Genomic DNA, 18,159 nt, shown 5'->3' on the forward strand with positions numbered 1-18,159 from the left:
ATATTGGCTCCTACCCAATTGTATATTTAATTTAATTATAGGTACCTAATAAAGTGCCCTACATGTGCTCAGAGCCTACAATTTCAATACTACTAGTGGGCCTGCAGCACTGAATGTGACACACACCTAAGTTTCCCTCTAAATATAGCTCAGGCCTGCCTGCCATTGCAGAGCCTGTGTGTGCAGTTTTAAACTGCCATTTCAACCTGGCAAATGGGAGGTAGGTGCTGATCCTGGCCTCACTTACAACTGGTTAGGCTGTTTCATGTCCCCACACAAAGGGCTGCATACCTGCCCTGAGTCAGGGCAGGAAAGGCAGTTCATCTGTACATTTCAAAGGCATGCCTCTAGAAGCATCTCCCCCTTCAAAGGCAGAACTGTGTATTAAAGGACACCACCACCTCAGTACACTTCTGGACCTGTGGATAAACATCTAGGAAGGAGGAATGCTGTGTTGCTGGAGGACTGCCAATCTGCTGGACTCCTACTTTGCTGTGCTAATATTTTGTTTGCTGCCCTCTTGCCTGGGTGAGAAAGACTGGACCTGCATCACTTGAACCCAGAACCCAGCGTGACTCCAAAGGTTAGTTGATGAACCACCTAATCTGAAGCCTCAGGGATGTAACAGGTATCCAGCCTCCTGTACCTGGACTATGCCATCTGTAAGTCTACCCTTCTAAATGGTGTCACCCCAGTCTGGAACCCTTCGATGTGGGCCTAAGGTGCCTACCAGCAGAACCGATATATCTTCTCTGCTGAGCAATGCATTTCCGAGTAGGATCAATGCATCTTTTTGGCTGAGTGGCACATCGCAGAGCAGAACTGAGGCATCACCACTCCTACATGGATTGGACCCATCGCAAAAGACTCATTACCACCGCAACCTGCATTTAGGAACCTGCGCATCACCTTCGGAGCAGCCACTGCACAATGCTTTCCCTGGTACGAATACTCGCATCTCTCGTCAATGGCAGCCTCAACCACAACGCCAAAACTGCATCACAGTTTCACAGCTCATCAGAAGTGGGGCATCACCTCGACTGCACACTGCATCCCTGACACCGGGCATCATATAGCAAGCCCCATCTATGGGATCCTAGACGTCGACGCAGCAGGGCCTCTCACCGTTTCCTCAGTGCCTCTCTTCACTACAAACTTTAAAATTTAATATCTCCGGTTCTACTAATTGGATTTTTGTCATTTTTATCTTTTTATTTATTAAATTCAGATCTATTATTCGAACCTGGCGTGGAATCTTTTTGTGTTTTCACTGTTTTGCTGTTTAAAGTGTTGCACAAATACTTTACACATTACCTCTAAGTTAAGCCTGACTGCTCTGTGAGCACAGGTTAATTTGGGCTTTGCTTGCTCCTTAGCGTGACTAAGATTGTGGTTGCTGCTTGAGCAGGGCTCACAGCCCAGTCAACCAACAACCCAATTTCTAACATTCCCCTTCCCACCATAGAAGTGAAATTACTTTGAAAAACATTCAATATTGCAGACTGATCCTCCATAGCATCTTAGCATGACAGTCGGGTCATCAAGTGCTGAATGTGATCGCACAATGTCAAATGAAGAACACTTGGCAAAATTCCTTGCAAGCAGGTGACGAATTCTCGATTTGGAGGGTTGGCACCCAAGGCTATTATATAGGGAAATTGTATTTCCCTATGCTTTAGCATAGGGAGACTCCTCCATCACGCGGCAGGTCCAAACTGGTAAAGTATAGGGGAAAAATAAAAAACTTGATTTAGCTCAAATAAATAAAAAATAGTTATGTAAATTCATTTCATATAAGTATTAATAAATGTAGACGCAATAAAACTGGCACAATACTATTAAATGAATTTTTAGATAAATCTTTAAATAATGGAATTATATTGAATTAAACATATTTTTCGGAAGTTTAATTAAAAAAATATTTTTCTAAAGAAAAAATATAGAATTCATTGCAATTTACATCATGATTTTTTGTTACATTTGTTTAATATTATTTCCTATAAGGTTTTATTTGGATTCCCTACCTCCATTATTTTATACGGAAGGGTTTTGCAGTATTAGTGTTTGGCCATGTCTGATGCTGTACTTACAACTTTTTTTTATAGCAGCTTACACATGGATTTTTTTAGTAGCCAAAAGCAGTAAACTTACTCAAAAGTGTACATTACTGAAAAGTGTAAATTAATTTGTGATTTGGTCCCATGGTGTCGATGTGCATTTGCAGGTTGAGACTACATTAAAAAAGATTTTTTTTTACTTTCATGTTGTGGTTCTAGTACTGTGACTTGCACCTAGTGTTCCTTATTCTAGAATCATTGGTGCATTTGTGTCGATCCATTGGTGTTAGCAAAGGGCACCCAATCCCTCTGCCCCCTTCATCTTAACCCCTTAACCGCAGCACAAATTCTCCAGTAGTGCGGGAGAATTAATGAGTGGGCGGGGCTGCGTCGGCCAACGGACATTCGCAGCACCAGCGAGGTATTGCTCACAACGGCTGGAGGCCAACGCAAGCACGGAACGGGTTAATGAAGGTACTGCAGTAGTAACATAGATAAAGCAGTTTATTGATGTGACAGGATGTAGTGTACCACTCGAATCATTCTCAAACAGACTGTCTAGTTGCTAGATCTAGCACCTAGTACAACAAGAAGGAATTTACCAGACCTCTTTTCTATTTACAATAACCATTATTCTCAGAATTAGGAAACTGACAGGCCTCCCTTGATTTTTTTCTACTGCTCTGTGCTGTTGTGAAATAAGCACGTTATCCTAGTGACTTTTTGTAAATATCATGCATGTCATTTAGGTTTGAGCTTCATCAAAGAGGTCCATTTTTGTTATCTGTTCTGTACCAAAACATTCCACTAAATTGACGTGTTGCTGTACTTAGTCAGCTTGACATTAAATCCAGTTAAGGTGATATTGAAACTGAGCATATCATTTTAACCACAGAGCACACCTTCAATCATTACGTTATGTGTGACACATTTAAAGTACTTGCCTTTTTGTGGGGTGAATTCAGCTTTGAGTGAACCTCCATCCTAAGCCATTCTTTCCTTTAGGGGGCATGATACGTTGGTCACCTGTTGTCCCTGAATTTCTAGTTTGTCTTGATTATTTATTATCAATTTACGTAGTGTAGAGAAGAACAACGGGTGTTAGAAGACTAGATGTAGGAGTGATTTCTCAACAGCAATTAAAGCATACAAGGGCTATTCACCGATGCACACTTAGTACTTAAAGAACACATGTAGAACAACCTCACTACTCACAAATGCATGTCACACAAATATTATATTAGAGTCCCACCTACGCCTGTCCTATTTTTTAAACCTGGAGTTCTAAACCACGGGAAAGCAGATCTGCTTTTTTGATGTCAATATGTGAATGCCAAGGAAGAATTACAGAAAAATGGGGACTAGCTAGAACAAGCATTTGCAGTGCAATAGGTCTCGCATTCACGCAAGTTTGAGCTATAGGCATTGTAAATAACAATGCCTTTTATTTATGTTTTGGGTTTTAAAACCTAATTAAAATGCTTTCTCATTTACAATACTAATAAGCTTAAAGTCTCGCAAATGTGCGACCTATTGCAATGCAATAAAGGGCCTTCTCGACTGCGTTTAAATTGTAAATATCAGAGGAAGAAAACGGACTGCGACGTCTTCAATGTAGTGATAAATAGTGCAGTGAAGAAGATGTTTAAGTGTTGTAAATTACACAGACACAAAGTGTGGAGGGAGAGTCACATATGATCTAAGCTATACACACTAACAAAGTGCTCCAACACCTTTCGCTCTGTGATTACACTGTCGTGGCTCAGGAGGAAGAGCGGGAGGGGGCTATTTCCTGCCCTCTCTGTGATTTGATTGTGCAGTGTGGCATTGCGTAATGCCATTGTTATCTTTGGCCTAATAAAAAACACTCCAGCTGTAGTAGGGCCATGGCTTCACCTCCTGGTGCAGGGTGGGCTGTGCTTTATGGCAGGCAGGGAGGGAGGGAGGAATGGTCTCAGCTGCAGCTCTTGGCTCGTAAAATGCCCCTGCTATTACTAGTGAGCAATAGGCGCTGAGGTGGTGGTATTGGTATTGGTGGTGGTATTGGTATTGGTGGTGGTATTGGTGGTGGTGGTATTGGTGGTGGTGGAATTGGTGGTAGTGGTATTAGTATTGGTGGGATTGATGGTGGTGGTGGTAGTGGTATTGGTGGTAGTATTGGTGGTATTGGTGGTGGTGGTATTGATGGTGGGGTATTAGTAGTGGTGGAGGTATTGGTTGTGGTGGTGGTATTGGTGGTGGTATTGGTATTGGTGGCGGTGTTGGTATTGGTAGTGGTGGTGCTGGTATTGGTGGTGGGGTAGTGGTGGTACTGGTATTGCTGGTGGGGTATTGGTGGTGGGGTATTGGTGGTGGTGGTGGTGGTATTGGTGTTGGCGGTATTGGTGTTGGAGGAGGTATTGGTGGAGGTGGTATCGGAAGTGATAATGGTATTGGTGGTGGTGGTATTGGTGGATGTATTGGTTTTGGTGGTGGTATTGGGGTTGTGGTGTTGGTAGTGGTATTTGTGGTGGTATTGGGGGTGGTGGTGGTAGTGGCGGTGGTTGTATTGGTGGTGGTGGTGGTGGTGGTATTGGTTGTATTGGTGGTGATGGAGATATTGGATGGTGGTGGTATTGGTGATGGTGGTGGTATTGGTTGTGGTATTGGTGGTGGTGATATGGGTGGTGGCCTTGGTGGTAATGGTGATGGTATTGGTGGTGGTATTGGTGGTGGTACTGCTGCTGGTGGCAGTATTGGTGGTGGTGGTATTAGTGATGGAATTGTTGGTGGTGGTATTGTTGGTGGTGGTATTGGTGTGGGTGGTATTGATGATGGTATTGGTGATATTGGTGATGGTGGAGGTATTGGTGGTGTTGTTGTTAATAAAACAGGCTTTTGAAAACAACCCTTCAAGTGGCTTTAGGAAAGTGACATGTAATACAGATGTGCTGTTGTCAGCTTCAGCCCATTAGCACCTGATTATGTGCTACCTGGAATTCACATCACAAATCCCTAATCATTTCTAAATCCATTTTACTTGGGGGAGGGTTTTAAACAGACACAAGACAATGCCATGTTAAAGTGATTGGAAGCAGGTGCCCATGTTACGGGGGCGGCTGTGCTGCTTAAAAAAACACAACTGGTTACAGCTGAAGTAGCACATGTCCAGCCTGAAGTAAGAGAAACTCAATAAAGTAAATAGTGTTTACAGACTCAATACAGGAGCATTTGTGGCCCACCAGAAATATAATTGAGCTGCCAAAGACAGAACACACAAAAATATTTTTCTGACTTAATTGAAATTTCTGCTGGAGGTTAATGTACATGCAGCGCACTCTTTTTTTAAAAATCAATCGTACTTGACAAGAATGATAACTTTCTTCAAAAAACGTAGGAACTGTCCATCGAATGTCAAGACAGGTGGTAACAATCCGAGCAAAGTGCTCTGCAAGAAAAATAATCACTAGTTGTTAGTTTAAGCATACTACGACAACCCAACACACTCCCATCGTATCTCAGAGTGGAGTTTATTTACGTATGTATGTTCCATTTATTTATTAAATAAAAATGATTACATCTCTGATTTTTTTTCTCTATATTTGCAATAGAATTGACATTGACAATCCTTCTGTAAAACAGATTTCTGCAAAACAATGAAGCTGATCAACAACAAAAGTTTTGCCAACTTCTGAGGACCCCAAAGGTGATATAAATCACTTCTGGCAGAAATTGAAAATTTTACGTTCTGAGTGTGTGGGTGGGGTGAAAGTGTGTGGTGGGTTGGGGCGGGGGTGTCACAGGTTAATTTTAATTGTGACATGCCAAGGGCATTAAAAAGAAAATCCTGAAATGCGAACGGGGGCAGAAATCTACATGCAATGGAAGCGAGGGCTCCTTTACTCGGAGACCGGCTGTGCCGTGTGAAGGGGGCACCCACCAGCTCCCAGAACAGCTCTTATTTCGGAGAGGTTTTTGTTTCCACACCTCAGGTTCCTGCCTAAAGCTCTGTGTCAAGCTTTGTTCTGCCATTTGGGAAGCTTTTCCCGAAGACGATGCTCTGTCATCTCCGCTCACCCTTCCTACCCTGGAAACTATGCAGCGCCCAACAAATGACACCATGTCGCCGTGTTGCGGCTTCCCCAGCACTCTGAGGAGCGGAGAGACGGAGTACCTCACTCGGAGCCTCCTGCCTTCACACTCCTTTCCTTTCTGTGCTAAAGACCTTTAACAAATAAATATTTGCAATGCCATTGGTCTTGCATTTAAATGCGAGACCTATTGTATTGCAAACAAACGGCCACCATTGTCCCTGCTTCGAAAGTGAAAGCGGGCATGGCGCACTGAATGTAAGCGAAGCACGTCATCGTAACTATTGTAGGAGAAGTCCAATAAAGAAAAAAAGAGTACACATACTGTGTAACAACCAAGTAAAGGGGCCAGTAGCAATGGGAGGATACAAATAACGACATGGTCGTGCTAACAAGTCTATTAAGGAATCACACAACCGCATTTACGACGGACAAAGACACAAGCAAATGAAAAATATGGGCGGGGCTTCTTCTCCCTACTCTACCTACAACAGAGCGCCAGAGCGGCGCTTGCGCGCTGGCTCAGGCTCAACCTATAAAGGGAGAGCAAAAGAAAAAAATTAGCAGCTTTTTTTTTAGAATAAAATATTAAATATCTTACAATCTCTGCCACAAAGTGTCCATACATATACTCCTGCGGACTTTACTACTTCAATCCCTGGCCCTTCCCTGAACTCTTTCGCCCAGATATCTAGGGAAGAATTCCAAACTGCTCTGATACCCATGAAGAGTGGATCCCCTAATGACCCGGCACTAAGCATGGGCGAATTTTGCAAATCTCGCGTTCACGAATTTTGCGGATTTGCGAACTCACAATCCGCAAAATCCGCGAATTTGAGGATTTTTAAATTTTTTATGTTCGCACGGGTTTCTGCAAGTTCGCGAGGGTTTTGTACAATTTCGCAAATTGCGAAATTGTACAAAACGCGTGCGAACTTGCAGAAACCCGTGCGAACACAATGTGCCCAGTATGTGCCTCTTGTGTGAATAAACGGTCAGAGAAAGATCAGTTCAGCAGATGAAGAGAAAGAAGCTCCTGGTCACAGGAACAGCACGGGTATTGCGCTCGTGAAAGTCAAGGATGCAAAGCCTATCCAGCATCACAGCTGATTTTCCACGGTAGATTTGAGAAGAAGGCACACCTGTCCAGCCTTGACGACGCTCACGATTGTTTTTGGGCTAATGAATGAGTCACTGAATTTGAGCATCAACTAGTTCGAGCGACCATGTGTGTGTTACTATGCAATCGCCCCGAAGGGCGCAGGGGTCCCTTGAGTGAGCTGTCCATCATAGTGGGTGAATGGCGGGAAGACGGTGCAAACCGCGAGTGTGTGGGCGGGGCCAAACGGGCAGGGCTACCATGCGAGTTCACACGTGCTTCTAGTGTGTATAAAAGGTCAGAGAAAGACAGTTCAGCAGATGAAGAGAAATAAGCTCCTGGTCACAGAAACAGCACGGGTATTGCGCTCGTGAAAGTCACGGATGCAAAAGCCTCTATCCAGCATCACAGCTGATTTTCCACGGTAGATTTGTGACGAAGGCACACATGACTCGACGACGCTCATGATTGTTTTTGGGCTGATGAATGAGTCACAGGAAGGGCATAGTAAATATTTTAGGATGGCGCCGGCAAGCTGCCAGCGCCATCCTAAAATACTTACTAAATTAGCTTCAACAGGAAGCTCTAATAGATAAAATCGAGCACCTGCTTTATTTTATCTATTAGAGCTTCCTGTTGAAGCTAACTTAGTAACTATTTTAGGATGGCGCTGGCAGCTTGCCGGCACCATCGTAAAATAGTTACAACAGGCCAGTCTTCAACTTTTGCCCCCGGAAAAATCCGCCGCTCGCGGATTTGCGAATTCTCGGTAAATTTGCGGGAGTTCGCGGATCGCGAATTTACCGAAAATTCGCAAAATCCGCGAGCGGAACGGATTTTCCGCTCATACTTACCCGGCACCCATGTATATTCAACACGTGGGACCTACTATCTCTCCCTTGGCTACGGACCTTATTAACGCCTCATTTGCCCAAGGGGTTGTCCCCCCCTGGTAGGAAGCAGGCAATAGTAAAGGCGCTATTAAAAAAAAACAGAACTTGATCCTCTGGAGTTAGCCAACTTCTGACCAATTTCACTGCTACCAGGTCTCAGCAAAATTGCAGAGAAGATTGCAAATCAGCAACTCTCCGCTTTCTTGGAAACCAATAGGTTGCTTCGCAGCTCTCAAACTGGTTTCGTCCAGGGCAGGGCACTGAGACCCCATTGATAGCGGTGGTCGAGGAGGCAAGGTACATCTTGGATTCGGGAGGATCAGCGGCGCTGATCCTCCTGGATCTAAGTGAAGCCTTTGACACGGTGGACCATAAGATCTTAGTCCATCGTCTCTCTAACTTAGGGGTAACGGGCACAGCCCTGTCGTGGCTCACATCCTTTTTGAGGAATAGAACCTTCCAAGTCTGGGAAGGAAGCGTGCGTTCCAAGCCAATCCCCCTCCAGTGTGGGGTTCCTCAGGGCTCATCACTGAGCCCTACTTTGTTTCACGTTTATATGGCCCCCCTGGAGGATGTGGTTACTCCCTTTGGGATTAAAGTTATTACGTACGCTGTCGACACTCAGCTCGTCGTCTCGCTTTCCCTAGAGAAGGGTAGTACAGAAAACTTACACGGCTGCCTCTCTGAAATCCACACATGGATATGTAGCTCTCGGCTTAAACTGAACGGCACAAAGACAGAACTTATCCTTCGGGCCATCAAACAGCATCTCTTCTTAATTCCATCTGGCCCTTGTGCCTGGGGGACCTCCCTGCCTCGAAGAATGAACTCAAAAGCTTAGGGGTGTGGCTTGAGCAGGATCTCTTCTTCAGGACACAAGCAAAAAAGACTACCGGCACTTGTGTGGGCCTATTGCGCTCAGCCCGTAAGATCATCCCCTTATTACCGGCACAATCCAGGAAGTTGCTTATTCAAGATCTTATCCAGATTGGACTATAGCAATGCCCTTTTTTTGGCTGCCCCAGAATCAACTATTAACATCCTTCAGCGCGTCCAGAATTCGGCGACCAGGCTGCTTACAGGTACTTCCCGAAGATCTTCGGCCAGACCCGCCCTCAGAGCCCTCCACTGGCTGCCAATCTGGGAAAGGATTACATTTAAATCCTTGTGCATTGCCCATAAATCCTTTCAGGGTAAGGGGCCCCCTATCCTTGGAAATATGGTCCACCCCTACAAGGCTGCCAGGACTCTGCGGTCTGCTCATGGTAATCTGGCCACAGTACAAAGAGTCAGGAAGGCCCGGACTGGTGGGCGCCGCTTTTCGGTTAATGCTGCGACCCTTTGGAATTACCTTCCAATAAGGCTTTGAACTGAACCAAGCTACTTGAAATTTCGAAAGCTCTTGAAAACATTCCTGTTCCCACAGGACGCTTAAAAGCCTGTGCTTCCCTCAGCTATTCTTAAGTCGCCCTCTGTACTTCCCTCAGTTATCCTTAGTTGTCCTCTGTACTCCAGCGCTGGGACGCTCACGGGCAGCCATGCGCTTTATAAATCCTATTTCATTTCATTCCATTCAGTTGGAGTAAAAAGAAGGACATGCACATACTGAAACACATCCACAGAGACGTCAGTTGCCATTCACCAAACTTACACTAAAATATACTCCAGTATTACTACAGAACAAACAGGCTTCAGTCACTTTCGCTACAACACACAAGCTAGTAACTTTTACCCTCGACCAAAAAAATCAATGATGAGATAGTATCTGAATTGGGGCACTGAGCTTTGATTCATGTTGGAGTTTTAGGACTCTAAAGTGGATTTTCCAAATTACTTTCTGACAGTTGGACTTTTTTTAGATAATGTTTTGGGGTATTTTCCTTGCGGTCCTTCATTTTTATTCATTGGGCACTTTCCCTGTTGCCCTCCCCTTCCAAGTTGTCTATTTCTTCCTGATCTTAGTTGTTATCTCTACCATCCCCAAAGGCAGTTTACATTTTCATAGTAGCCCCAAAACATATGCCCTTTTTTTCCTACAGCAATATGTTATAAAAATCTATATTTTTAAGTCTTGTTTGGACTTTGTGTGGCTTTGCTAACACTGTGTGGACATACCGCTACATGGATTACATAACGGTGAATGCCACTTCAACTCTGCAACCCATTCCATGACTACTCACATGCACCCAGCTTGGTGTTTATTCAACATTGAAAAATCTCAGTTTTTCCATACATATTATGTGGTGGTGGTTGTGAACACACAAGTAGTGATATATTGTGTGAGGATGGTACAGTGACTGGAAGATGTCTTGTTCATGGGACTGGTGGCTGCTGTCCTCACCCGTGGGGGTTTGTCTATCTTGCTAGTTGCACATGGTACACAATGTTTTACAATTGAAGCCGGAGAGCTGGAGAGGGACGCGGGGTGCGGCTGATGGTAGTGCAGGTGTTTGCTGAACCCCAATTTCCTGAGTCACCCGATTTGACCCAGCAGCTTGCCTGTATGTGAGAGGTCCTGCATGTGAGAGGTCCTGCATGCCCTGCATGTTCATGTCATGGAAATAGCTTGCAGCACAAAAACATAATGATAGTTGAAATGCATTCAGTGATTATGAACATACTTAAGGCATAAGGACTTGTATGCATGAGTAGGAAAGTACTGCATATGACTAGCTAGCAAATGTATTAATCTTTAAGAAGAGAGGAAATACATTGAGCAGCCAGCTTTCCAGGTCACCAACATTACAGTGGCACATCAATTGTTAACATTGCAATGGCAACAACTGGGGCCACTGACCAATACATAAAATGTATTTTATTTATTCATTTGTAGAGCGCATGGTTACACCACTGATGTGTCCCCGCGCTTAAAGAGGACTCAGAGTTTCAGCTTCTAAATGCAGGAGCTGCGTCATATGGCCGTTAACCAAAACCAAAACTTATCCTTGTAGCAGTTGCACAAACAGCCAGATCTTTAGCTGCCTACGAAATCTGCTTTCACATGGCTCTATTCTTAGGTCCATCGGTAGGTTATTGCTCTGAAAATTCTTGGTACAGTCACTAGAGCTTTTTCCAACAATCTTAAGCTACGCCATGGTATGTATTTGGAGATTAGAGGTTGCAGATATCTTGGGCCTTTCTTTAGTAGGATGAGGTGGCAGTGGCACATTGCCTTAAACACTACTCTTTTCTACTGGATACCAATGGAGAGCTGTCAAGGCTTTCTTCGTGTTAGATCTTCTCAGAAGGCAGAGTACCAGACGGGCCGCCGCATTCTGTACCCTCTGCAATTTAGACAGACCCTTTTTTGTGGTTCCAAGATATAGTACATTCCCATAGTCTAATTGGGAGGTTATTACTGAATGTTCAATGGTTTTCCTGGCATTAGATGGTAGGAGATCCAGGACTTTCCGCAGAATTTTCGTGGCCCCATAACATTTTCCCACTACCTTCCGGATTTGGCTCTGAAATGTCTGAGTTGAACCAGACTCCAAGGTTTTTTCACTTCTACTTTTGAGGGGGGTATATGGCCGAGTGAGTCAGGCCACCACACAGTAGGCCATATGGATGGCATCCTTCCTACAATCAGTACATCCGTTTTATTGCTGTTTAATTTGAGGCTGTGATTCAACATCCAATCTGCTACCTCTTTTAAACATTCAGAGAAACCTATTGCTGCCTGGTCCTTGTTCTGTGATAGCGACACAATAAGCTGCGTGTCGTCTGCATAAGAGACAATCAACATCTTATGTTTCACCCCTCTCTCTGCCAGTGGTCCCACATAAATGTTGAATAGAGTAGGGCTCAAAACTGAGCCCTGTAGAACAGCCTGGGACAGGGGAATACTTTTAGATTAATAGGCTTGTTGTGCGACTTGGAAGCTCAGTGAAGAAAGGAACGAGGTCAACCATCTCAGAGCACTATGCCTGATGCCGCACGTCTCTAACCTGTGGAGGAGCAGTTTGTGGGTGACGGTATCAAACGCCGCACTGAGATCCAGCAGGATCAGTGCGGATATTTGTCCATCGTCTACATGTTTTCTCAGAGTTTCAGAGGCCATAAGTAGCGCTGACTCTGTGGAGTGGGCCCTTCTAAAGCCTGATTGGGACAGTTGCAAAAAGTCATTCCTATTTATATGGTCTACTAGCTGTTTGTTTGTTACCTTCTCAGCAATCTTTGCCACAAACGGCAAAGGTGAGAGAGGGCGCAGATTTTCTAATATTGTTTGATCTAATGATGGTTTCTTTTTAAGTGGCTTGACGATGGCCTGTATCCCTTATGTTGGGAAAGCACCAATTTGGAAGGAGCGTAAATGAGCTCTGATATATATGGCATAATTGCAATAGCTCCCTCCATTATTATTTTCGGTCAAGCAGGATCCAAAGGGGAGCCTGATTTGATCCCTTTCGCTATGGCAGTAAGTTAATCGGTTTCCAGGATCTTGAATTCATCCAGCGCCCCCTCCCTCTGCCCCCACACCCCCACAAAATTTGTCTGGCTTTTGCAGGTCAGGCCTATTCCTTGTCGTGCTTCTACCAGGAAGGGGTCGTAGGTACCCCCCATGTGCACCCCCCACCCCCCTTCAGCCTGGGGACCCGCAACGGCCCCCCAAAGCAGGAACCGTATGCCTTTTCGTGGCGGTATTGCCGCCACGGAAAGGCATTCCTCCCAGGCCATCTTAATATGGCTGGCGGTGTCTGATAGACACTGCCACCATATCAGGCCTTTTCCACCGCGTTCGCAGGGCGACCATGGCAGAAAAGCGGTGGACTGCCTTCCCCTCCGCCACGGTCCCCCCGGCCATTGTAATATGGCGGGGGGAAGAAAGGTAGCGGACGGGCAAGGATGGCGGACGGATCGCCACCGCCTGCATGGCAGTGGCGATCTGTCCGCCATCCTAATGGACCCCTTCATTCACAAAGAATTCTGCTACCTTGTTACAGCTCTCAAAAGAGGTGGTTGAGTCATCTCTAGTTTCGTGTGTTCTGATGGACTTAAGTATGGTGAACATTTCTTTGGAGGAGTTGCTAGCCCTTTCAATTCTTTCTGTGTAAAAAGTCCTTCTAGATTTCTTGATTAGTGCATGGTACTGTTTTAGTTCCTTTTTATAGTTTTCTTTGGCCCTACTACAATACTCCTTCCTCCATACTCGCTCAAGCCTTTTACATTTTTTCTTGGCCATCTTAAGTTCATCATTGCACCAATGTGCTGGTTCCTTTCAAGGGGGTGTGGTTTGTATCCTAACACAGATTGTGACAAACTTGTTATGCATTGCTTGACCTCTTTACAAAACGAACTGCAAGTTTAAAATGCTCACTAACATTCGGTCAGACAGATAATCTCCAAATGGCGGCGGTGCCTGGTCAGGCACCACCTTCAGGATTATAATGTCCGTTTCCACCAGCATTTTCATAGTGATTTTTCCGACATGGAAAGACTGCTGGAAAGTGACTTTGGTGGCCTTCAGCGGGCCCCCCATCCCCGTGCAGCGCCCACTATGAGGCCTGGGGGCACCTATGGCCCCCTCAAACATTTATGCCCTGTGAGGCAGGCACCACATTGTGCCTGCCACACAGGGCATGGATGTTTTAAAAGTGTATGTTTTCTATTGAGGCTTGTGCTGCAGCTCGCAGCACCAGCCGCAATACAAAACATACACTTTCCAACCACCATGAATATCATAATAAGGGATCCTGGTCCTCCGGCTCCTTGTCGGGCAGTCCTGTTTCCTCTATGAAGTCGGTCGATGGGCCCCAGAGTCTTGAAACTGTTATTTATTGTGTTTTATTTAGACATTAACAAAATTTTGTTTTTACAGGTTCGCATCTATGTGGATGCTGTCATTAACCACATGTGTGGTGCAGCCGGAGGAACTGGTACCCACAGTTCCTGTGGCAGCTACTTTAATACTGGAAACAGGGACTTCCCAGGAGTCCCATACTCGCGATTGGATTTTAATGATGGTAAATGTAGAACACACGATGGAGAAATCCACAACTATAACGATGCCTACGAGTTAAGTATTTCATAAGAAATGTTTAATTTGAATGTGTGTATAGTTGTATTCACTTTAGCTGTTGTTACATGACACATATATATCAATCAATCAATTTATTGAGTTTTTAGCTTAACCATATTCTTTTTTACTTTTCATGTGCCAACATGTGTTACACAGCATTAAGCTCTATATATAGTCATTGTGTAGAGCTGATCACAATATCACGTATCACGAAACGGAGATTTTAGGACATTTCTTTATTAATATGCGCACATTTCAAAGTTTTTTGGAGCAGATTTGAAATATGAACTAGAGTAATTTTGACTATCCAAGGTCAAGGGTTTTATCAGTTATTCTTTTCTATAAAGCACAAATAAAGTTTACCTGATCAAACATAAATGCATCATTTATAGACTTCTTAGCATTCAGTTCTCGTTGAATAAACGTAAGGAAATTAACGTATGTTAATGATATGTAACAGTAAGTTGACAACCTTTCTCAGACAGTTTTTAGACCTAGATCAATCACAGAATATTTATACATTTACAGGTTCGAGATTGCCGTCTTGTAAGCCTTCTTGATCTTGCACTTGAGAAAGAGTACGTTCGGGGCAAAATTGCTGATTTCTTGAACCATCTGATCAGTATCGGCGTTGCAGGCTTCAGGCTCGATGCTGCCAAACATATGTGGCCTGGTGATATCAAGGCAATTTTAAACAAGCTCCAGAATCTAAATACTAAATGGTTTCCCAGTGGTACAAAGCCTTTCATCTTCCAAGAGGTAACCTGTTCTATTTCACATATTATGTAAACCATTCTAAATATTGCAACTAGAGGTAGATATTGATCCAATAGATGAATATCATTTTTCTATCTGACTGTTCCCATTATATCATGGTAGCATTATAATTAGAACATTGGAATGTTGAACGCTCCATTGGAAAACAATGGAGTGCTCCAACAACATTCCAATATTTAACAAAGGCCTCCAGGAGCTCGAGGGGTTTTCAACCCCTTTGTGCATTGTGAGGCTATGTTTTACAACTTAGAAAATTCTGCCCTCTAGGGACGGAATGTTTTAATAGCCTCAGAGCCCTCTGTAGTGGGCTCTACTGGCCCTTAAAGGCCTGCTCTTTTGTGAAAGGCCCTCGCTTTAACGCTGGAGCGGACCTGTAATAGCCAGTAAAACCCGTTTTCGGTGGACTCTTAGGCTATTTTATAGCCTTATAGCCCGCTGCTGAGGGCTATAACAGTTGTTAAAAGCCCTGAATCCAAGTTATCGCTGCAGGCGAGGGTCTATAATTGGGATTAGGGCCTTTAACAACCGATATAGCTCGTAGCAGAAGGGCTATCAGCTATTAGAACATTCCACCCACTAATGGTGGAATGTTCTAAATGAAAAAAAGACAGAATCATAAACACAAACATTGGAATGTTAAAGCAGAAGGCTTATACTAGCCATTAGAAGCCTGAAGCTGCTCCATTATCTTCAATGGAGCTCTCAACATTTTAATTTTTCAATATAACTTATTACATTTTAGATGTCAAAAACATGAAAGGGTTTCTCGGTCTTCTTTTAAAATATATTTTGAAATCAAATTGCATACAAAAGGAACTAAAAGGGAGAGTGAGTCACAATAGGAGAATAACAGTGCATACATAATAATGTAGTGCCAAAAAGAAGCCAAATACCATATGCTACAAATTTTTTATTTCTAAACCCATTTGTGTAGTGCTTTACTTTTTTTGTATATTTATTTTATTGATTTTCAAACAACAACACCTTCCATACATTTGACAACCAACAAGCCCTCTTCTCTCCACTCCCCTTTTGATGGGGCACTCCGGTGTCTAGTGCACCTCGTATTGGTTATGTACTAGTTTTTCATAGTGTTCCTTTCAGGCCTAAGTTCAATGTCAGAAGTGCAGTGCACTACAATGTAAAGCCATGCTCAGATGGTATGATCTATTTGCAGTGTGGCTAAGAGGGTTTCTTATCCTGTCTTGGAGCTTGGTGCTTAAAGTGTGGAGACGGTAAAGAGTGCGGAATAGATTGTGTGCTATTTGCATTAGTTATCTGCTATGAATTCCTCTAGGTCTCGTTTGTTTGTTTTGTGTGACTTCTGGCTCATCAAACCTTGGAAGTAGTGTTGTGTATAATCTCATCAGACACTACAGAGAAAGAGTTGAGAGAGTCACTGTGATGGTGTGCATTAGAGACCTTCACTGAAACAAACTTTTGTTGCACTTATTAAATTCAAAGTGCTCCACAGTGTCTAATCTTGAAGGTGACACAGGGGGAATGCGCCCATTACTTACTGATAATGACAATACTTATAGTCCTACTCCCTCTCCTCCTTTCTCAACCAATGAGGCTCCTTGCCTCTGAAAGACCCCCCTTTAACCTATAAGACATCCCTCCCCCAACACCTTCTGTTCATAAACAAGCCGAGCCAGAACTCGGTTGGACCACACCGAGTGGGCGTGAGGGATCCTGAAGGAAGGCGAGGGAGTAGGACTAGTAAAGTCATTAGGTAATGAATGCATTACCTTCCGTCCCTCCCTCGCCTTCCTTTTTAACCAATGAGGAAATAAGAAGCAAAAAAAAAGACAGACACTGAGTGAACGAAGAACACACTTAAATACAGTGCACAGATCACAACTCAACTCTTCAATTCCCGCATAGTGGATAAAACACTGTGGGGCACATTACGATGTCATACGATGTCGGCGGAATCACTTTTCCCCCCAACACCAACTTGGTTATGGGGCCGACCGACACCTGGTTGTCAGTCCCAACCGCCCCATTAGGATGTGACTGATCACGGTTTGGTCGCATTCCTAATTTCACTATGGGAGCATGCATTACGGACGTAAACTGGCGGTAACGCATGCTCCCATAGTGAAATGAGAGGCTGCAGTTCATCCCTGCACTCTGTGGCAGGTCCCTCAAGGTGCCTGCCACAAGATGCAGGTTTCAACAGGGGGCACACCTCTGGCCAGATGCCGTGCCCCAAAGTGGGCTGTGCTGGGGGCCCCCGAACACGCTTTCCGACAAGGTTTCCATGTCAGACAGACCTGCATGGAAACCATGTCAGAAACCATGCATTGTTATCTCAAGGGCAGAAAGAGTCACCCTTGAGATTACAGGCTAAATTCTGACTGGTGGACAGTCTCTCTGAGCCCTTAGGAAGCCAGCTTGAATGACCGGCCAGATTCCTTTCTGACCGGCTCCATCAAAATGAGGTGGTCGGAAAGGAATCCAGCCGGTCCAGAGCCTTTACGGGCCGCATCATATCTGCCCCTGTGACCTCGGATATTATCCAGACGTTCCAACTCAGAAATCCGATAGTGGTGGATAAAAGTGGAAGGAGGTGGTGGGCGGGATGTTTTTGTAGTTTAAAGGTGGGTCTATGGGAGGCAAGGGGCCTCATTGGTTAAAAAGGAAGGCTAGAAAGGGACGGGAGGTCATTACTCTATTAATTTACAATGCTAGATGGTTGTTTTAGAGTCATAATTTCTAATGTTTTGAAGCACCAGTTGGAGTGATGGATGACAGTACTCTTGTGCATTGGAAACATTATCTCTCTGTATAGTGTGTGAATTGTTTTAGAGGGTTGATGCTGGTTGCCTGAAAGTATAGGTGAGTTAAATGTCTTTCCTGATTACAAGTTGTGATTTTAATGTTTCTGTGTACCTAATCTGCGGTAGAATATATGTTTCAGTTGACTGTGACTGCAAGCCACTGGTACACATGTTCTTATAAGGCAGCCTATGGAAGTATATGCTTAGTTTTATGACTGCATTGATTACTTTTGGCTGTCGAGGTGAACAATTATGCTAGTTTCTGAGTGGATTCCTGGAATTGGCCACATTGTGTTTTGTTTTATGACTTCAAATGTGTCTTTTTTGCTGTGTTTAAATGCTAGATTGATTATATATCCTTATTCCGTGGGACGATCCAGGTCTTTCAGAACATCAGATGCCCTTGCATACTTTGTATCTTAGCTGACAAGAAGTTCTAGAGTTTTTCATTACTTTGT

At 44.1% G+C, this 18,159-nt stretch overlaps 1 protein-coding gene across 1 annotated transcript in view; it reads left to right on the forward strand.

Annotated features, from left to right (window-relative positions):
* The window catches only part of LOC147747417 (pancreatic alpha-amylase-like), a 46,429-nt gene that overhangs the window by 14,428 nt on the left and 13,842 nt on the right, over positions 1-18,159 (forward strand). The window contains exons 3-4 of the mRNA XM_086953888.1: positions 13,938-14,133; positions 14,665-14,897. Coding sequence (XP_086810014.1) covers positions 13,938-14,133; positions 14,665-14,897 — 429 coding nt within the window. The remainder of the gene's footprint in view (positions 1-13,937; positions 14,134-14,664; positions 14,898-18,159) is intronic.

This window comes from Lissotriton vulgaris, chromosome 1_1 (assembly GCF_964263255.1).
Source record: "Lissotriton vulgaris chromosome 1_1, aLisVul1.2, whole genome shotgun sequence".
In the NCBI taxonomy this organism is placed as follows: Eukaryota; Metazoa; Chordata; class Amphibia; order Caudata; family Salamandridae; genus Lissotriton; species Lissotriton vulgaris.